The sequence below is a fragment of the Mytilus edulis genome, chromosome 8 (genome assembly GCF_963676685.1).
Source record: "Mytilus edulis chromosome 8, xbMytEdul2.2, whole genome shotgun sequence".
NCBI classification, from domain to species: Eukaryota; Metazoa; Mollusca; class Bivalvia; order Mytilida; family Mytilidae; genus Mytilus; species Mytilus edulis.
This window is the reverse complement of record NC_092351.1, coordinates 3258312-3281789: the sequence shown is the minus strand read 5'-3', so window position 1 is coordinate 3281789 and position 23478 is coordinate 3258312. Positions and strand designations below refer to the sequence as shown.

The window sequence follows — 23478 nt, the reverse complement described above, 5'->3', positions numbered from 1 at the left end:
GAGAGATATCAATGTCTTGCCTAGTGTTTGATATCACTATCATTTAATTGGGAGAGATATCAATGTCATGCCTAGTGTTTGATATCACTATCATTTAATTGGGAGAGATATCAATGTCATGCCTAGTGTTTGATATCACTATCATTTAATTGGGAGAGATATCAATGTCATGCCTAGTGTTTGATATCACTATCATTTAATTGGGAGAGATATCAATGTCATGCCTAGTGTTTGATATCACTATCATTTAATTGGGAGAGATATCAATGTCATGCCTAGTGTTTGATATCACTATCATTTAATTGGGAGAGATATCAATGTCATGCCTAGTGTTTGATATCACTATCATTTAATTGGGAGAGATATCAATGTCATGCCTAGTGTTTGATATCACTATCATTTAATTGGGAGAGATATCAATGTCATGCCTAGTGTTTGATATCACTATCATTTAATTGGGACTGATATCCATGTCTTGCCTAGTGTTTGATATCACTATCATTTAATTGGGACTGATATCCATGTCTTGCCTAGTGTTTGATATCACTATCATTTAATTGGGAGAGATATCAATGTCATGCCTAGTGTTTGATATCACTATCATATAATTGGGAGAGATATCAATGTCATGCCTAGTGTTTGATATCACTATCATTTAATTGGGACTGATATCAATGTCATGCCTAGTGTTTGATATCACTATCATTTAATTGGGAGAGATATCAATGTCATGCCTAGTGTTTGATATCACTATCATTTAATAGGGAGAGATATCAATGTCATGCCTAGTGTTTGATATCACTATCATTTAATTGGAAGAGATATCAATGTCTTGCCTAGTGTTTGATATTACTATCATTTAATTGGGAGAGATATCAATGTCATGCCTAGTGTTTGATATCACTATCATTTAATTGGGAGAGATATCAATGTCATGCCTAGTCTTTGATATCACTATCATTTTATTGTGAATGATATCAATGTCATGTCCAGTGTGTGATATCACTATCATTTAATTGGGACGGATATCCATGTCATGCCCAGTGTGTGATATCACTTTCATCTAATTTGGGCAGATATCCATGTTATGCCCAGTGTGTGATATCATAATATTTCAATCAGGACTGATATCCATGTCATGCCCAGTGTGTGATATCACAATCATTAAATTTGGGCAGATATCCATGTCATGCGTAGTGTGTGATATCACAATTATTTAATTCGGCCAGATATCCATTTTATGCCCAGTGTGTGATATCACAATCATTTAATTTGGGCAGATATCCATGTCATGCCCAGTGTGTGATATCACAATCATCTAATTTGGGCAGATATCCATGCCCAGTGTGTGATATCATAATATTTCAATCAGGACTGATATCCATGTCATGCCCAGTGTGTGATATCACAATCATTTAATTTAGGCAGATATCCATGTCATGCGTAGTGTGTGATATCACAATTATTTAATTCGGCCAGATATCCATTTTATGCCCAGTGTGTGATATCACAATCATTTAATTCGGGCAGATATCCATGTCATGCCCAGTCTATGATATCACAATCATTTAATTTGAGCAGATCTAAATATCATGCCCAGTTTGTGATATCATTATATTTCAATTGGGACTGATATCCATGTCATGCCCAGTGTGTGATATCACAATCATTTTATTTGGGCAGATATCCATGTCATGCCCAGTTTGTGATATCACAATCATTTAATTTGGGCAGATATCCATGTCAAGCCCAGTGTGTGATATCACAATCATTTAATTTGGGCAGATATCCATGTCATGCCCAGTGTGTGATATCACAATTATTTAATTTGGGCAGATATCCATGTCAAGCTCAGTGTGTGATATCACAATTATTTAATTTGGGCAGATATCCATTTTATGCCCAGTGTGTGATATCACAATCATTTAATTCGGGCAGATCTAAATATCATGCCCAGTTTGTGATATCATAATATTTCAATTGGGACTGATATCCATGTCAAGCCCAGTGTGTGATATCACAATCATTTAATTTGGGCAGATATCCATGCCATGTCCAGTTTGTGATATCACAATCATTTAATTAAGGCAGATATCCATGCCATGCCCAGTGTGTGATATCACAATCATTTAATTTGGGCAGATATCCATGTCATGCGTAGTGTGTGATATCACAATCATTTAATTTGAGCAGATCTAAATATCATGCCCAGTTTGTGATATCATAATATTTCAATCGGGACTGATATCTATTTCATGTCTACAGAGTGATATCTATGTCATGTATGATATCAATATTTCAATCGGGGCTGTGTAATGCTTGTTGGGGACATGGAAATAGCAGGTGTCTGTCTGTCCGGTCTTGCTCTTATTGGTACAATTCTTGCAAGATTTTTATAAAACTGATATAAAAAGGTTAATATCAGCAACATCTCGGACAAGTTCTAAAACGGTGGTCAATCAACCTTAAAAACAATAAATGTTATGTCCCTTGGAAACATTAAAAATTTATGAGAAATGGCCTCATTAGCACTCTCACAGGTACAATTCTTGCAAGATTTGAAAAAAACCTTATACATGTACTATAGGTATCAGCAATATCTCAGTCAAGTTATATAATGTTGGAAGATCAATTTTTTTAAAGCAGTAATCCCCCTTTAAATATAGGATATGTGCTACACATAGTATTATTGTTTTGTTAATTATTACAAATTGTGATGAATAACTTCTTTGTTATAAAACATTTAATTGAAATATCAGGTGATTATGTAATAGAATGTATCAGAAAAAAGTGTTGGATGTTTACTGTAAATCAGAAAAAGGAGAAGGAAAGTTTTGTGAACGGTTTCAAAATCAGGAGAATTTCACCTTTAATATTATTACACACCAAAAACCTAAAATTAATGACATTGTTTTGGAAATTTAAAGTATAATTAAATGGAGTTGCAACCCTTTTTGCTAAAAAAAAATAAGAGCATTGAATAATTACAAAATTGTCAGCTAGAGTAATGGCCCTTTGATACATTGGTCTGAATGCAGGTAAACTTATAAAAGTCATAAACTGATAAAAATTATTAAAACTAAAAACAGTTTATATTGTGTTCTTGTTTTAACATTTTAAAAAGACCATGTGAGAATGATAGTTTAAGAGATATGGTTTAACATTTTAAAAAGACCATGTGAGAATGATAGTTTAAGAGATATGTTTTAACATTTTAAAAAGACCATGTGAGAATGATAGTTTAAGAGATACGGTTTAACATTTTAAAAAGACCATGTGAGAATGATAGTTTAAGAGATATGGTTTAACATTTTAAAAAGACCATGTGAGAATGATAGTTTAAGAGATATGGTTTAACATTTTAAAAAGATCATGTGAGAATGATAGTTTAAGAGATATGTTTTAACATTTTAAAAAGACCATGTGAGAATGATAGTTTAAGAGATATGTTTTAACATTTTAAAAAGACCATGTGAGAATGATAGTTTAAGAGATATGTTTTAACATTTTAAAAAGACCATGTGAGAATGATAGTTTAAGAGATATGTTTTAACATTTTAAAAAGACCATGTGAGAATGATAGTTTAAGAGATATGGTTTTTTTTTATTTTAAAGCAGTAAAGCTTTTAAAAGGTTTTCAATGTTTTTGCAGAAAAATATGTACATGTATGTTAGGATATTGAATGAAATGTTACACGACTACAACAAAGTTACTGTTTAATTGTAACAATGTTAATGTGAACAATAAATAAGCAAACTATTAACAACTTTATGAATTATTATTGTTTGAGAAAGATTTTCAACTAACATAGGCGGATCCAGGGAGGGGCCCAGTGGGGGCCTGGTCCCCCCCTTTCAATGAAAAGAATCTGTTGATTATATACGGAATCACTGAAGCGTGACTGGAGCAGGCCCACCCCCTTAGGTCAGTCAGCGGGCCCTGGATCCGCCACTTACTAAAGAGGGGCAAAATATTTCCATTTAAAACTATATTATAAGTTACTTAGCAGCATCCAATTATATGTACAGGCTACTTCACATTAAAATGTAGTAAATGGTTTAGAGATTAAGAATGCAATTAGCTTGGCCTGTATTTTTAAAATATGAATTATGATAAATAAGTAAGTAATGATAGGTAACAAACAGAATCTTTACCCATCATAAAAACTTTGTGTTGTGAAAGTTTGTTGGCATGATGAGACGGTAATAGTTAACAAAGAATGGAGTAAGGAATGTAGGTAATATAAAAGGTTGTTCTAACTGGACATTAGCCAGACCTACAGCTACCTGTTAATATCACTTCTACAATTCATATAACAGTAACGTAAGTTGTTTTGCATGCATTGCATAATTTTTGCACTATAAGTAATTCTGGTACTTAACATTGCATAATTTTGCAATCTTATTTCTCAATTTTGCATACTTAAGATCTCATCTTAATAAATCATTATCTACAGCTTATTATTATTTCAGTTTATTTTATTTTTCCTTTTATAATGTTCATTTTTTTTTTTTTTGGGGGGGGGGGGGTGGTGGTTGACTTTCATTATTGAAATGTTTCTTAAATACATAATTAAAAATGTTTTTTTGTTTACTGATTGTATATTGCATATTGTATTTAGAATTTAAGGCGTTGTTCGATCATATAAATCACTGATTCAGACATTAAACTATGTAGATGTGCAGGTGAAGTCATAAAATAAGATTGTTTGCAGTCGGGTTACATGTGTTTATCTTGGTAGATAACTAGATCATGTTTAAAATATGTGTTACTTATAATTAATTATAATTTTTAAATACTAAGGTGGGGATGGGAAATACAAATTAGTTTGAATGTTATTTCTTTTAGCATATATATAGTGCATTCATTGCCAACGTTTCTTAGATGATTTAAAAACTTTAAAAAAAATATTGAGTCTTTGGTAGCTGCTTTGAAAAGTTGGGGTTTGATTTGTAGATCTTATGATTTTTCATAAATTTCTATTAAAACCTGCTACGATTTCAACCAGCAATATGTTTTGAAAACTCTGCAAGGATTTGATTTGCCTTTAGTATAAATTTACTCCAAATATCACCTTTAAAAAGCATTGTATGTTAAGTCATCATGTTTCTTTCTCTGTACATTTGTTTATTAGTTTTAGGGAATAAACTAATCTACATGTATTTATCAAATGAAAAAATTATATATTTAGCAATTGATTTAAAAACTTAATTGACCACTTTAAAAGAACTATTTTGAGCCATTTTACTTACTTGGATTACATCAATTTTCTTACTATCTCTAGCACAATACTATTTTCACTGTCAGTCTTTGATGAGGGGCTGAGGTTTCTTGATCCTGAAATCCCAGGCTTAAAAACTTGAAATTTTGAGGTCCCGAACTTAAAAAAAAATTTAAATCCAGACATCCTGAAAAAAGAATTCCTGGATCCAGATATTCAAAGCTTAAAATCACCCAATCCAGGAGTCCCTCTAAAGGTTCTACACACCCCTCCCTCCCCTACCCCTTTTTGATTCATACATGTAGAGGCCAGATATAGTGGTTTCGTCACGTCAAGTGACATTTATTTGTTTTATAATTGATTTTAGGAGGTAGCCTTTAGTTAAAAAAAAAATGTCACTTTGGGTTTTGTTTCTCAGAATTTGTTAGTATCCATGAATTTGCATGAAATATTTGCCACTGGACGTTACACAATCAACAATCAATCAGTATGCATGTACATGGAGTCTTATCAAAATTCAAGGGGAGATAACTAATTCTGAAAAGCATATGACAATAAAGATGTTTTGGATTCAATCCTAATCATTAGTCATTCCATTATCTGTTGGGGGAAAAAAAGTCTCAATACTGTAAAATGTAAAGTAGATATTTAATCAATGAAGTAGTATTCCATAGAAGAGTAAACAGGACTGTGACGAGTCATCGGAATCCTGATTTTAATTGGTTTATGCTTGTGCATTGGAAATCAATGAAATAAAGTGGTATATTATGCTAGCTGTTTCCCCCAGCAACAATCAATAACAGATCTATATTGCAATGGATTCTTATATCAAGTCTTGTTGACACCGTTTTATGGTGCATGTTCAGATTCTAGTTTTTTTCCTCTAAAATCAAGTCCTTCTAGCTATTCATGAGAAGCCTGGATAAATCAATATTTCAACAGACTATAGAGCACTTTGCATTGTTATTTTCTATGTGTGAACATTTTTATGGGAAGCTTCTTTTAGAGAAATGAAAATGTTTGATACTTTACTGAATATTAATATTTCACTGAAAAATATGGTGTTTTTTTACCATATTAAAGTGGAATATTTTTATTCATAATTTCTTCATATACATAGTTCTATCAAAGTTTGGTTTATTATCTTTAGTTTCCTCTCAATGCACACAAAAAGTCCTGCTACACTATCCCCCCCTTTTTTTCTAAAAGAATTTGTTGTAACATTTAAACAGATAGTAATGTATAGCTGTTTTAGAATTATGATTGAATTATTAGAATTTGCAACTGGACCTCAAGGACATAATACCTTTATGACCAACTTTGACCAACTTTGACCATTATACTGGGACTTGTCAATGATGGACTTTTCATATTCTTACATTTGAGACCATTTCTGTTTGTCTTGTTTTAATGAAGGTTTTTATAATTGTTCTGTCTTTTTAGCTTGAGGTTTTCAATATTAAAACATTTTCTTGTTTTATTCATATTTTTCTATATTTGACAGAACTAAAAAATGTAGTTTTTGTTTATTAAAGATTAACTTAAAATTCCAGTTGAATAGCATCTTTTGAGTATTATAACAAAGGTATGTGAATTCCTCACGTAGGTGGTAACATCTGCTTCTACAGCATACATGTAAAAAAATACAAATAACATCAATAAACCCAAAACATCAATATATTATAATGTATTTATACATAATGTATATCTATATATACTCCAATAACCCAGACCTAGAATTTGAAAATGATAAAAGCTAATAACTTTTAAACTATCTTTTTATTAAATTTATATTTTTAGTAGAATTTATTTGCAGTATGAGTAGAAATCCAATATAAGTTAGAAATTGATTGATCAGTGTTAACCCATAAAAGGAAAATAGTTGATTAGTATTCAGATCAATAAAGCTGCACATATTGAATACACCACCACCACTTGTGTTTTGTACTGTAGTAGTGATGTTTAATATTTATCTTTCGTGAAGGATCTTCTAAGACATGTTTTTGTCTTAGACTTGTTGTTTATTAATATAACTGTAAAGTAGATGTAGATAAAATACATGTTGATTTAGAATTGGCACAGTATTACTGACTGACGAGAAGTTGTTGGTATTTTGAGGAACATGGAGGCAGATAAATAGAATTTTTTCGTGGGACATCTGTGAACTTTTGTAAACTGAAGTATTTTTCTTTCGTCCCAATATGTTGTTAAATGTTAAAGGATTTAATAATTATGAGATGACCGATGACTGGACACTGGTAAAAGTATAACCTGTTATGATGGATATTTAAATTATCATTTTGTCCTGAGATTTATTATGGTAAGTGTTATTTTTACAATTTATGGCGAACATAAAAATGTCTCTGTACATGTATCTGTTGGATGAAGATATGTAAAGTAATGACAACTTTTGTCATATTTAATACATGTATCTGACAAGTCTACAATCTCTTAATCTATTTAGATAACATTTACCTAACAGGTTAAATTGCGGTGCGTAGAAATACCGCAAAGGACTTCTTAGTGCACTAAGGAGAAAGTTTTTGCACTAAGGACACTAAAACAATACGCTAGGACCACAAAGAACATGGATATAAGAAGATATAAGTATATAACTCATAATTTTAAAGTTTGGTATTAATAGCTTTTGTAGTTTTGAAGTTAAATGACTTTTCAATGATCTTTAATCAGCGCGTGCCATTCGACACGTGACCATGCAACGGCTTATTGCAAGTTCCCAATCATCATGTCCAATCAACCTTATCGAATAAACAATTATCTTTTGATCGTTACTAATTGATTAGTTAATGGTAGTTTTTGAATAAACCTAACGGTGTCTCTGGCGTGGTATAATTTCAAATGATGAAAGAAAAATTAAAAATTGAATTTTGTGTTTACTTTGCCTTTGTTTTATTTTGTTTTAAAGGAAATTGTTAAATAAACCTCTTTTGTTTTTTTCTTAAAGAAGCCAATTTTGAGATACAAATTGAGAAAAAAAAAATGCTTCTGAGATTTCATTTCTTATTTACAACACAAGAGTTTACATCTAGTATTATACCTTGAAAGATATCTGAGAATAAAAAATGTGGCGTCCGTGGGGTTCCGTGGGGTTCTTCAAAACCCGATTACAAACGTGTAATAGAAAGACTTCAAGAGGTAAATACTATTTTATGAAATAACATACCGTTTTTTTTTTATTTTTTCAAAAAGAGAATAATCATAACTGTGTACTATGAAAAATACTTTTATTACTGATGTCAATGCCTTTTTTTACAATTCATCTTTATTTGATCATTTGAAGATGAAGACCATTTTCTTTTACAATATAATAGACATTTGAGAAACCAATATATTCACAATGTTGTTGAAGTTCATTTTCAAGTTAACTTTTGGTTCAATATATAAAATTCGTTGTATAGTACAGCAAGATTATGAATTAATTGTTATTCTCCGCTTAACGGTGTTAAAGACTTTTCCTACAAAATTCTAAACTTAACTGCTATTCCACGTAACTGCAAAGAAGAAAACAATCCAATAATTGTAATGTGGACACGTACTTCGTACCATAATCCAAAGCATACTTGGACCCCGAACCACTTTGTCCCGCTTATAACAGGACCATCAGTTATAACTGCAAGCTCACCATCACCAGTCATTGACTCGTTCAACGAATTTCCACCTCTTTCAGCAACACAAGTGCTTAACATTTCATACTGTCAATCGAATGTTTCTGATACAAAAGAGAATTCACAACCAACTTATACAAAGCCATCAACTTCGTCAATTCTTGAACAGTCCTCTTCACCGTCCTCATCAACATGTATCAATACATCAACAAGTTCAAGTACCGAAATCCCAAATTTGGTCAACACCAATTGCCTTCCAAATGGTAATTTGACTGCCAACGAAATCTACAAAGCTGTTATAAACAACGAATCTTCTTGTAATGACACTATACCAAATGGTCCAAAAGAAAATGTTTATTTTCTTCTCGACAATAACAGGAACATAACTCGCAAAACTAACTCTAAGTCAAGCCAGTTTCCTGATGACTGTGGTGCATGGGATTCCCATTGTGGTCGTACTGTTAAAACAGACTTTGTTGTTCAGTCAGACTCAACTTTACGCTTTACATGTGTAAAAGATGGTCAGTATTGTTTCGAAAAACAAGTAAAGGGTAAAAAGACATTTATTCCGTTTAACCCACAGCCTAGTCCAGATTCCATTGTAACTCTTACAACATACTATACACCATTAAAACGAGACAAAATGTACAAAAAACGTGTCAGCACTTTTAATCGTTTACCAACACAACATCAAGACCGTGTACATATAGCACTAGTCGAATATACTGGCAAATTTCCTCAAACCAGTGGACCTCATGGTAACGCAAAACATGTAACACATGACTATACACGCACAGATCCTACGGTGTTAGATCAGATCAAAGAAGATATCAAGGCCAAAAAAACAAACATTGACATTTATAAAGATATGGTTTTCAAAGACTCAGAAAACGCACCAAGAGATCTTCAGCAAATCCGATCGAAACGATACCACGATAAGAAACAGTCTAATCTAGGTTCAAGTAACGTACCGGACCAGGTTTGGGAAGCCTTGGCAATGGTCAATAAGCATGAATTTGTAGCAGAAGTTGTTTATACACGTGGAAATAACATGCCGCCGTCTATAATATGCTACAGTCAAATGCAAATGGAAGACATGAAACTGCATTGCGAAAACGATCCCGATTCCATACTTGGCATTGATAGAACATTTAACCTAGGTCCTACATATGTAACAAACTTTGTGTACAAAAACAAGAAGGTTGTAAAAAAATCATCACGTGATCATCCTATATTTGTTGGTCCGGTATTTTTTCACTGGGACGCCTCATATTATACTTGCCACTCATTTCTGTCACATGTGAAAGCACGTCTCGACGCCGATGTAAAATATATTGACATACGTATAGGCTCAGACGACGAGGGTGGTATCACTAAAGCCATTGATAAAGTTTTCAACACTTCAGAAAGACTCTTGTGTACAAAACACATGAAAGACAATGTTACCGACCATATGAAAAATAAATTGCCCTTAACAAAAGAAGAACGATCACATATTATGTCGGACTTGTTTGGTGATGATGGTATCGTGACATCAAATGACACTATTGATTTTAATTTGAAATCCGAAAACCTGTGCAATAAATACCCCATCATCACAGATTATTACACAAAGAGACTGAAAAACAGACTCTTTCACCACGTAAATAGACCGCTTAAAAACTCTTCAAATCCAGACCGATTGTGGACAAACAACAATTGTGAAAGCATGAACCACAGATTTAAAATTGCAACAGACTGGAAGCCGCAGATTCTGCCAGAATTACTGACCAAGATATTCGACATAACAAAACTTCATTTTATTGACATAAGGCGATCGATATATGGTCAAGGAAACTACGAACTATCCGAATTGTTTCAAAAATTCTACACTTCTCCTTATATATGGGGCACAAAAACTCACGAAGAAAAAGATAAACTGTACAAAAAGGTACTAGCGCACAAGACCTTAACAGACAAAATGATTTTCTCATCAAATGGGAAACTCGTCATTCCCAATGTGAAGCGTCTAGCTCGTAAGCCAGGTCAACGACATAGACCAAAAAGTGCAGCTGCAAGAACAATGCCGCGGTTTGCCAAATGATTGTACTTGACTGTTACATAGTGTATCTATATATGTAAATATGTATATCAATATAAATTAATTTAAAAACTATGTTATAAACTGTTATATTTTTTAAATGTCATGAAGTGTTATGTTTTAAAAATGTCATAAACTGTTATATTTTAAAAATGTCATAAACTGTTATATTTTAAAAATGTAATAAACTGTTATATTTTGAATTATTTGTTTTCTTATGTGTTTGTTAACAAAAATATACATGTTTTAACTTTTTTTAAATATCCGTATATATAAATTTACTAGATATCAACAAAAAATCAACTTTAAAAACAAGCAAAAAAAAATTAAAATCAAAAATCAAATAATAAAAGTAGAAAATACGCTATTACATAGAAGTGAAAAATAAAACAGACAGAAATACAAAATAAACACGACAGTAACAACAAACACAGAACACCAAATACCGTATACATGTTTAATCGGTTTATAAGTGGATTATAAACGGGTCAAGGTTGAGTGAACATGAATTTCTATCGATTACACAGGTGACAATCAACTGATTGAGGCGCGTGTCGATAAAACATTAAATAACTTTCTAATTACAAAAGTTATGATTATGAAATTTGAAATTATGAAGTTTTTCAAAGTATATTTCTATATGCCATGTCCTTTGTGGCCGTTGTATCATTCCATCAGGTCCTTAGTGCACATTTTTGTTCTTAGTGCACTAAGGAGGTCCTTTGCGGTATTTCTACGGACCCGTTAAATTGTGGACAGGTGTAAATCTTGGTGTCCCTTATTAGTTAGAAAGGTAGGAGTAATTAATACTGCTTCGTTAACAACTAATTAAATAGAATAGTTGTCTATCGTTTATTTACACGGGTTGTAAACATATTATGATCTCTTCGATATGAAAACAAACTAAAAAGTTAGATTGTGTAAACAAAGATTTAAATAGACGAGAGACAGTTTTTATGATTAATACAAATATGAAGAAATGATATAACATGGATGATACAGGATTTATAGGACTAAATTGTGTACAAAAGTATATCCGATGGGTAGGATCATTAAGTTAAATTGATAACATACAAATCTGACAAAAAAAAGAAACAAATAGTTTTTCAATGGGGAATGTGTTTCAGGTGAAGTGGGAATGTAGTTGACTGATTAACAAAATAATTTGCCTTTTGCCTATAAAGACAGTTTATATCGATAAAAAATGAAATCAAACAATTTGTAAATAGAACAATATCTGTAAGTCAACTTCTTGTCCTTGTTGGGTAGCTGTCAAATCATTGATTACCTATTTCATTTTACAACACTGTTTTAAAATAATAATTTTTGGGGGTTACTGCCACCCAAACCCCCCCCCCCCCCCCCCCCCCCCCTATGGAAAAAACACAATTACATATTGTAGTTTATACATAAAGTAGGGAGACTCCCACCTATGTTACATCAAAATATTAATGACAATTTCTGAATCTGTCTTATTGAAAATCTTACAGTCAGCTTGTATAAAAATGAATTTTTCATTATTTGCCAGTACATGTGTCTACAATAATCAATTAGTAAGATAAAGATGAATATTCTTGACACTATAAACATGATAAAATATTCATTGTCCTCACTTCTTTATCTATAAAGTACACGCGCATACAAATACTGTAATCAACTTTTGACCTGTGACCTTTGAGTCCAACTTGAATTTTTTAATGTGATATTTTATATTTAATGTTTTATTCATTCGTTACAGAGAAAATTTTACTACTGAATTGATAATGCATAGGGGAGATAACTCATTAAATTTCTATTTGTGGACTATACATACTTTTGAAATTAATTTCTCCAATAAAATATAAAGGCTTTGTCTAGGCCAGGCCTAGGGTATACAATTGTACTGACCTGGACTACTCCTTTTCCTGAGTAGTTCAACTAATGCCCTTGCTTTCTATGGGGCATATGTTTTGCTATGCTGTATAAATTTGTAGGTAAGTTGGATCAAAAGAGTAATGAAATGCTAAAATGCTAAATCTTTTAAGGATTATATCAAAGTTTAATGCTCTCTGCACTTTAAAAAACCTTTGAAACAACTATCTTAGAGGTCAGAAGGTGGCCAGTGATGCAAGGTAAAGCTAATGCTGTACCTAACACTCCATTATATTCAAGTGGCAGTCCAAATTTCCTGCCCTTCATATCCGTTGTCCTATGGTCCTACCTTGCAGGTCCTTCCTTATAACTATTGATTTGAACAAGGATTTGAATTGTACTTAGTATACAAAAACTTGATTTTGAATATCAATAACAATCAATTTTTTTATGTTTATTGTTTTCTGAATCATGAAACATTTTAATTTATCAAATTACCTCCCTTGTTGATATGTTCGTGTAATTAACATTTGTTTATGTCATGAATCATCATCAGAAATTGAGAAGTCTATATATTTATTTCCTGCTGGTTCATACCAGAACAGCATCAAATTAGATTTTCATAAAAAGTTTGATGAATATTTTTTTAGTTTTAATTATTTATTATGAAAGACAGACAGATGAAATATCAATTATTATACATTTCTATTGCTGTATATCTTTTTATTTATGTCCAGTATTCATTAATTATTGTTACTTCACAGTGTCGCATTCAGAATTTTTCAAAAGGGGCCTGCTCTAGTCATGTTCCAGTGATTCCCTATGTAATTACCTAATTTTTCCGACTAAAGGGGGTCCCCCTGCCCGAAATCCGCCTATATCCAACATTTGTTAAAGTTGGGTAATTTATGCTTGGTGCTCATCAGCATCAGGATGGCATCCTATAGTAGCTGTGATTTTAAGGAATTGATCCTAACTTATAGAAATCTCACACTATAGTTAATAAAAGTTAGAGATGACATTGATTACCTGGTGTTTACCTGTGATTAAGTCTTTATATGACAGGTTAATGTGTCTATAATATTGATCTATTGATTGGTGATCTATGGACATAATTAATATTAATATCTTAATACAAATATATAAATATATATATACATAATTTAATGTCATCAGATAGACAAAATATCCTTATAGAAGAAAATTTGATATTTCTTCTGTTTAACTTTTATTGTTTTGATTTATTATATCTTTAGGGCATGAAAATGAGATATTATTGAGATTTTATGGTTCAAATGATTTTATTAGGGTGACAAAAAAAACCTGGAATGGAAAGCTTGTATAGATCTTGTCTAGTTCTAAGTTCATCTGTAGGATCAGATATATTGTCATACAAGGTTACATGGATATGTGTTTGTGGTATCAAACATTAAGGGCATACAATACAGTTACAGGGGAGGTAATGACGTTGCTAACGTAAATTGTTTTTTTCGCGACGTCAAACTATGACTTATCGGAAAAAGATTCAGTTTTATACTGATTTTTATCATTCAAACTTATTTAACTTGAAAACGAGTTCATGGACCCCTCTTTTATAAAATGACATTTGGTTTCATTTAAGCGAAAAGATTATGTGTGGCAATTTTCATGAAAACGTAAATAGTGTAAATTTTTTAATTTGATAAATATACAGCAAACAAATATATGTTTTTTTCTATATTCATGAACATTTGATAAATATGAGTTGTTTCTGAAAAAAAAATATATAATTTTTTAGAATATTTATAAGATACAGAAATTACAAATTATTTAACAAAAAACATTATTTATGTTTATCTTTGACAACAAAAAAGTTATGTCTTTCTTTCGAAAGAGAAAATACGGCCACAAATCCGAATTTTGAGCAAATATACAAAATTTCGACCTCATTTTACTCAAAAAGTAGCACATGAAGGTATATTTTTTATTACATTTTTGATTTAATCAGGTAAAAAATAGTCTTTAAGGAAATTTTTATCGAAACATAAATACAAGGTCAAAACTGTATCGTATATATGCCCTTAAAGTTATGTATAAATGCAGCATCCATTTTATGCTTTGACAGGGGCGTAGCTGCCGTTAGGCACTTTAGGCACGTGCCTACACATAATTTTTCACAAATATTTTTTTTTCTTCCAAAAAAATAAAAAAATGATAAACAACGTTATCTGTAGATGAACGCCAGTTAAGTTCTCAAAACTCTTTGATTATCGAATGTCAAGTGCACACTAGTCTCTCGTTCTTAGTGAATGGAATGTTGGAAAGAAATGAATGTTATTATGTTTTTACCTTATATAGAATCTATAAACTAGAACTTAGTTGGTTCAGATCATTTCACTTCTATCAACAAAAACTTGAATGAACCTCAACTTAGACACATGCATGAGTGTTTTACTTTAATTAGTTGTTAGTTTTCAACTAGCTTTCCATTTTGCCCTCACCCGACTTGCCAATGTTGGTTGTCCGTTTGGCTGTGCAGGATGTATAAATACGCAGTCACGTTAGGTCAAAATGGGGACATTAAATCCGATGCCTAGTTGTAGAGAGAATGCCACTCTTTGGGGAGTTCGTAGTTGGTCTACTCAAAGGCAGAATTTCTGCTCTTTTCCAATAATCCCTCATTTTCAAATTTCCAGACCTTCGTTCTGGACGATACCTATTACAGGACCTAGCTCCCTGTTGTATGTATTTATTGTAAAAAAAAAATTGTCCAAATTCCTAACCCGGTAGGGATTTTACAGTAGAGGATACTAGTAAAGAAATATGCATTTCTTGAATTTTGTTACGATGGTATGAACAGAACAGAACTGTGTGTATGTGTTTGTGTGGCTAGGGTGTAGGTTTATAAGAATAAAAAAAAAGATTAATGATTATTTTCCAGCCAAACGGATCGTTTTATTATATAGAAATATTAGTGTTTACGTGGATTCCTATTTTTTTTAATGAAGGATCGTCACAATATTTACTATTAATTAAGTTATACGTATATATCAATCAGAATGGAATAGATATGAAAATACCAAACAGGGTGTACTGCTTCATTAAATGGATACGCTGATCTACGCTGGGCAGTGCATAATGTGAGTTTTTTATCCATATTTCCGATTGTACTGCGTTACCTAATTCACTAGTCAGATTACTCATAATTCTTCGAACTTTTCATCATGTATATAATAATTATCATGAATAAATAACCAGTAAATTTAATATTTTTTAACATAAAATTATACAGCTAAAATGCTTAAAACCGTTTTCCGTCGGGGGGCTTCGCCCCCCTGAAACCCCTACCAGGGCTCTGCCCTGGACCTACTGGGGGCCTTTAGCGGCCCCCAGACCCCCTGCCGATTGGTGCCTACAGTTGGCTGAATACCTAGCTACGCCCCTGTTTGAGAAGGCATGCATAAGATATATATTAGTAAATGTCTGTTGTTAACATGTAGGCATAGAACAGTATTCAAGTCACATTGACCTATATTTGATCCTTTACTGACTATGTAACACTCACTTTGAATTCAATGTTTTATCGTCATTGTTTGCAAATTTATGTATGGTTCACTTTCTACTTGTTCTTAAATGCTTATGATCATTAATTTATTACAATTTTAAGTGGCAGATCCAGAAACTTTCATTGACTATCTAAGAGGGGTAGCTCAAGTCATGTTGCAGTGATTCCCTAGATAGTTAACCAAATTTTTTTCCCATAAAAAAGGGGGGGGGCCTGGGCCCCCTTGAAAACTCTCTAAATCTGCCTCTGGATTTTAATTGTCTTCTGATAAATGTAGTCTCAGACCTTTATTTTTATTACTTATAAACAAGATTAATTAACAAAATATAATTTGGTCCGGCCTTAATATATAATTCTATTTCTTCTTTAATTGCCTGAGTCAGCAATTAAGTTCCTGTAAATAATTATTAGACATATGGTTCATTGATGATTGTAAGATCAAGAACCGGTACAAAACAACTTAACCTTTAATCAAGACAGTTCTACGTTCAGCTTGTAATCATATTTGTTAATGAAAAATATGAAATAATTGGCACTTTCTGTCTTCATTTTCTCTTCAGATGTTTTCAGATGTCATTAGTTTGTGAACTTCCTAGATATTCTTCCATCATGTCCTGAGATTGTTATAGGTTATTCAATGTAAAGCTGATAAATTCTTACAAAAGGCCGTCAGGACTTAATTCTTCAGGCAAAATTGTTGACGATTCTGTTGTTGATCATCTTGATTATGATCTTATTATTTATATATAGAGAATAATACATGGCAAAATCCGTATCATATGTTGTATCATCCTGAGACACCAATATCAGCCCAAGGGCCTTTAGGCCCGAGGGATGATATTGGTCGAGGGTGATGTGACATGTGATACATATTTTGCCATGTTTTATTTCTTAAGCAAAAAATAAAATAAAAAAAATAAATAAAAACTGACTATGCAAAAAAAAAAAATTAGGGGTGTGATAAAGGGTATGCGATAAAGGTCAAGTCAAAAAGTCAAAGAAGCACATTTAAGTCAATTTATTTTTCTTTGGTTCAGCAGTATATATATTAAAAGAACCTGGGATATGGACTTTTAGAGAGCATTGTGCTTGCAATTCTTTGTAAACACATCTGAAACCTATGTTTTACAATGAACTGTCAAACCTCTGACATGATCAACTTGGTTTGTGGTTGTATGACCATCTACGTCTTGTGAAAAAGACAATATATATCTACTGATCATATTGTTATAAGTGCTTATTAAAACCAGTTCTTATAGCACTCTTATCCTCACTTTATAGTAGATTATCTTCTTACAGTTAAATTCATGAAATATAAAAATAGTAGATCTATTAAAGTCTAATTTTTAATAAATAAATTTATCAGCAAATCTTATGAACTTTCAATATTAAATGTAGCAAAAATTTGTTTATTAATATTCTTGTACATTGTATGTTGTACACAATACGCTCAAACAATTCTATTCAGTTCATTTTAAAATAAAATTGATTTAGATTTTAATCTAAATATGTATAGTGAGGTATATTGGAAATTTGTAACCTGTAACTGTAGGAAAATATACTTAATTGAAGGTAATAAAAGGAAATAAAATCTCATGTCACAACCTCTCAATTTACATTATATTATTAATGAATATTTCATTGGTTGGTAATGGGTAGCTTTTGAAATAAATGATTTTAATAAAAATCGGTTAAATTAAATATTTATTATTACTTTTATTGCAGGCCTCCTATTCCAATAAAAGAATACCCATACCCGAGGGGAAAGCCAAAGAGAAAAGGAGATCTTTTCTCCCAGCACCTAAAACCTTCGGACTACAAAAGGAGAAACAAGAAGAACCACGTCTCTTTTCGCCTCCCCCTGAAGATCATGCAGACGAGGAGCTACATGTCGGAGATAGAATAGTAATTAGTGGAGTTAAGTCGGGAACTCTGCTTTATTTTGGTAAAACACACATTGCATCAGGATTCTGGTGTGGAATTGAGCTTGACGAACCTGACGGAAAACATGATGGATCGGTAGAAGGTGTTCGTTATTTCGATTGCCGGGTTGGACATGGAATATTTGCTCCTGCAGATAGAGTATCAAAACCTGAAGGATCTGTGGTCAGTGTGGAGGATATAACCGAGACGTTACGACAAATACCGCAACCTAAAACCAAGGTCAGGAGACTCTTACCTCAACCTAAATCATTTAATAAACACGAAAATACAGAGAGTTTGTTACGTTCTAAGATACTTGAGGAACAAGAGGAGTTTCAATATCGTAGTGAACCACCTAGAATTGCGCCACAACAGAAATCTCATTATCAACCAGAATATTTATATGACCGTTCTAATTTAAACATTGATGATTTGTTAACTGAACAATATGGAGATTCTTGTGTGAAAAAGTTATCATCAACATTTACGTTGAGCGAGGGTTCTCGTGGATCTGAGTCAGAGGATTACCATCATAAATCTCCAAGGAGATCACAAAACTATGGACAGCAGCACTATCAAGGTCAAGGTTGTGTAAGTACTGAGCTTGAGGTGACTGGCAATGCTTTGAATAATACCTATATCCTTCCCGCTGAAAAGATTGAACAATTAAATCGTATATATACAGATAGTGGGTTTATCCTTCCTAGTGAAAAGATTGAACAATTAAATCGTACCCATAATGATAGTGGGTCTAGTGGTGATGATTCTATTGGTCCAGAATTAAAAGATTGCCTTTCTTCTGACGGCAGGAAATATTTCAATTTAACTTTTGATACTGAGGGAAATAATTCACCTAAACATTTAAGTGATTCTAGAAATTCTGATAAAATTCATCATGAAATATCAAATGAGTGTGAAGTAAAGACGACTTCAGTTTCCAAATCAAATCAAATGAGTGAGAGTATGAGCTCAAGCTTAGGTGTACTTGATTTGGAGGACGTTCTATTCCAAACTGAGTTATTAACTGACGATTTAGTCGATTCTTCAAATCTTACCGACATTGAAAAAATTGTTCAATCTTGTGAGAAAACAAAGAGGGTTGCTTCATTAAATGAAACATTTGAAAATAAAAATGTGATCACTTCCACGCCATTGGTGACGGAAAAATCCAAATCCCTGCTTGATCGAACACGTACTATATCACATTCCAAATCTTGTATCAGCACTGGTATACCTGAAGAGGTGGCACAATTATCTGATAATCAAATCCTACAAAATCTTAGACATAATTTAAATTCCACTTTTCAGGCAGATCAGACAAGAGGTGTTGATTTACCCATTGTAGGAGACGATACGCTTGACTGGAGACAAGAAGCTTCAGATTCAGAAGAGCAACAATCTGACGATAGTCTGGAAGATTCTTACAGTAAGAACATACTGCGAGGGTACAATGAGAAGGGTAATATGAATGGGACATACACATACGGACTAGATGCTAATACTAGTAGTAGAAATGACAGTTTGTCGGAAAAATTACAGAATCTGAAACTTGATAAGGAAGATAGTATTCACAGCAACAAGGAACTTAGTTTCCAAAAGGTTCAAAGTGGTCTTACAAAAGAACAAATACATAAATTAGATAAACCAATGACTGATTCTGGAATCTCTGTAAAAGGATTAACAGATTCTACCAATTCTTTACAGAGTTCAACGGAAGGTATAATATACAGACAGAGGAAACCTATGACTGATTCTGGAATATCTTTACAAAGTGATTTTGGGATGGCCGACTCACAGGAAATGAGATGGTCCCAGAATTTAGATAGTCTCCAAGAACTAACCGAGACTTCTGGGTTGGAGGAGAAACAGTTTGGGGATCCCACACAACTGGAGAGAGATTTAAAGGCAGGGCATAAAAAGAGGGATCGCCCCCTTTCTCTAATATCTACAACTAGTGCTGACACAGGTAAGGTCACATGTAAGAATAGGTCAGTAGTGAACAACAGATACTTAGGCTTTCAAAACTTTTCCCTATGAGCACTTGTTAGTTTTATCCATAATAGAACTTAATAGGCTCAACTTCAACAAAACGGGTACATTAAAAAAAAATTGTGGTATGATTTCCAATGAGACAACTCTTCACAAGAGACCAAATGACACAGACATTAACAGCTATAGATAACTGTACGTGTGCAGCCTTCAACAATGAGCAAAGCCTATACAACAGTCAGCTATAAAAGGCCCAGAAATGACAAATATTGTTCACATTTTACTTAAATTATCATTTAGAATTGTAATGTATCATATGTGTGCTTGAATGCACATATGTAGTTTCATTGGCTTGTAGCAAAGAATTTTACTTGAACTGGTCTTACTGGCAGTCCTTAAGTTGTTGTAAATTGGAAGCTTTGGTACCATTTGGAGGCATACAATTTACTTGGCAATAAAGAATAAGGATTAAAGCTTGTGCAGTATGTGCAGGGATTGTCCATCATTAAGTAAAACACCCTAGGTTTAATTTTTCCATCATATTGGTTAATATTACATCAAATACTCTCAAGGTGCAAGTTTCAATCACATTAAGGAATATCTTGATCAATCTCCATGATAAATGGGTGATACTAGATTCTAAAATAAGTAATGATGACTAGGTTGGAAAGGGACTAAGAATTGACATAAAGTACTGATGAGAGCTGATGTTATAAAATACTGGTACTTTATTAACTAGTGGAGTGTGTCTGAGTCTCCTGACAGGTGGTTTTGGATTTGATTTCTCCTCAATGTCTATAAAAAGTCACTGTTATGTTGTACAATTTTAAATACATTCATTAGAAATTGGGAAAATAAGATGTGTCAGATCTAAATTCTGTTGTTTTCAGGTTTGCTGGTTACTTGTGTCATGTTGATTGTATAGAAATTTATGGTAAAAAATAAGAAATCAAATAACATGCCCTCAGAAGAATGTTTATTGCTTCACAATGTGTAATGTATAGAAATGATGCCAAGAGAAACCTGTTTTAACTGCACATTAATGTCGGAATTATTCTAAAATTAACTTTCTTCTTAAAATAAAAAGTAATTACTTGAACAAAGTATTGTAAAAGCTAACAGTTGATAGACATTACACTGAGTGGAGAAATAATTAGGTTAATTGATCACAGCCCAAACATCTTAATGCAAGGTTTTAAATTCCTATCTTTGTTTGTTATCATTAAACATATTTTTTCTAAAAAAAATTATAATGGACTACTTACAACTGCACAGAGTTTGATCATTTGTCTTAATCATTGAAGACCTAGTGCAGTTTTTCTTACTGATTGAAGTCCAAGTACATTACTGTTGACATCATGAAAAGGCAGATATACACCCAATCTATTTACCTTTTGTATATATTATATTTTAACAGAAATAAAACAGGGGTTGATCCACAGTTCTAGGGTCTATAAGGAATGGGTAGGGGTGTCATTGTTTGATTTTTGAAAAATTAGAAAATTTATACCAATATGATACTATTTGCGATCATGTTTCTGATGAGGAAGGGGTGGGCCGTCTTTGTCCCCTTTAATCAACCAATGAATAAGTACTCATTCTACCCAAAAAACCTATTTCTTTAAATATACAGATAATAAGAAAATTTATTCTGCATTCCCAAATCTTATAAAGTAAATTGATTAAAGGTCCAATAACTTTGTAGTCTGCAAGACAAAGAAAAAGATAGTCAGAATAAAAGGTACCATTTGTGGTTTTGGATTTTAGATATTTTTCATCCATTCATTATGAACTGCATATTCTGCTATTGGGAACTTTGCACTTCTGAATTGATTTTGTTCATATGTACCTCATTTTATCTTTATCAGAGTTTTACAGTCCTTTCTGCTTTGTTGGCCATACTCATGACTTTAAGTACTACTGTAATTCTGGGACAATTCATGAAAAAAAATGAATTTATAGATAAGATTGTCAGTCTATAAATTCTGTGCACCTCTGTAATCTTCCCTTTGACAAAAGTCGTGGAAGTAAGACTTGTACTTATATTGACATTCACAAGTTGGGGTTATCATTTGTAGTTAGGTTACCAGGCTAGAACATATATCTTAGTTGACAGTTTATTATGTTAAGTTTTTTAATTTCTAATTTACGATATAAACTCTTGTCACTTTACTGTCTTATCTTGCTTCTTCCTTGGCATTTATATCTCTTAAACATACACAAAAATAAATGAATATGTTTTATCCCTCTTTTGAAAGTGGGAAGTTTTGGTGATGGCATCAAACTCATCATCCGGTGATTGTATGCTTAATTTTATCATTGCAATAAATTTACTAGGAGTATTTATTTTAGAGTAGCGTAACCTTATTTTAATAATTGATACTTTTTATTATTGTAACATGTAACAATGCAATTAAAGTTTGGGATCCTTTGGTCCTGTAGTTAACAACTTTTAAACTTTCTGACATTTGTCACACACCTTCACCAAATTAAGTCAGTTAATGTTTTCAGTAATGAACTTTGTGAATTTTCATCTGAACCAACAAGTGTTTTATTCTGTAGGATATGTGCCGGATACTGACTCAGAAGTTGGTACTGTGACCATGAACTCACCAACAGAATGGTCAGACAGGAAAACAGATGACCACAAGGTTACTGACCTAGATCAAGCTTATGCTGAAACTTTTAAACATTATCAATCAGGTAGGGTAGTGATACTAACCATGGATTAACAGACAGACATACAAAAACAAACACACTTACAAACAATATTTAAATTACCAAATACATATCAGGAAATATCCGTATTGTACTTGAAGATTTGCAGGTATCAATTGATGATTTGATGGTCACAAATTGAGTTTACAAATAACATGTGAGCAAACCTAGTGAACAGTACTTTCATGCCCCTACTACAATAGTACAGGGGCATTATGTTTTCTGGTCTGTGCGTCCCTTTGTTCGTTCGTTCTTCCGTCTGCATTCGTTTGTCTGTCCCGCTTCAGGTTAAAGTTTTTGGTCAAAGTGTTTTTGATGAATCTGCAGTCCAATTAACTTGAGACTTAGTACACATGTTCCTTATGATATGATTTTTCTAATTTTATAGCCAAATTAGACTTTTTACCCCAATTTCCCAGTCCAGTGAAAATAGAAAATTGAAGTGCCAGATTCAGTTTAAAGTTTTCGGTTAAGGTAGTTTTTGATGAAGTTGAAGTCCAATCAACTTTAAACTTGGTACACATG

The 23478-nt window shown here is 32.4% G+C and overlaps 1 protein-coding gene across 20 annotated transcripts in view; it reads left to right on the top strand.

The window, feature by feature from the left end:
- Nucleotides 1-23478, top strand: part of LOC139484620 (CAP-Gly domain-containing linker protein 1-like) — an 81638-nt gene that overhangs the window by 5056 nt on the left and 53104 nt on the right. For 5 of the 20 annotated variants that reach the window (XM_071268418.1, XM_071268422.1, XM_071268421.1 and 2 more), the window contains exons 2-4: nt 18049-20212; nt 21941-21976; nt 22798-22938. In XM_071268418.1, the coding sequence (XP_071124519.1) occupies nt 18049-20212; nt 21941-21976; nt 22798-22938 (2341 nt within the window). Of the gene's footprint in view, nt 1-6953; nt 7543-18048; nt 20213-21940; nt 21977-22797; nt 22939-23478 lie in introns of those variants that run through there. The other 15 variants (XM_071268433.1, XM_071268430.1, XM_071268427.1 and 12 more) reach the window with 11 other exon arrangements.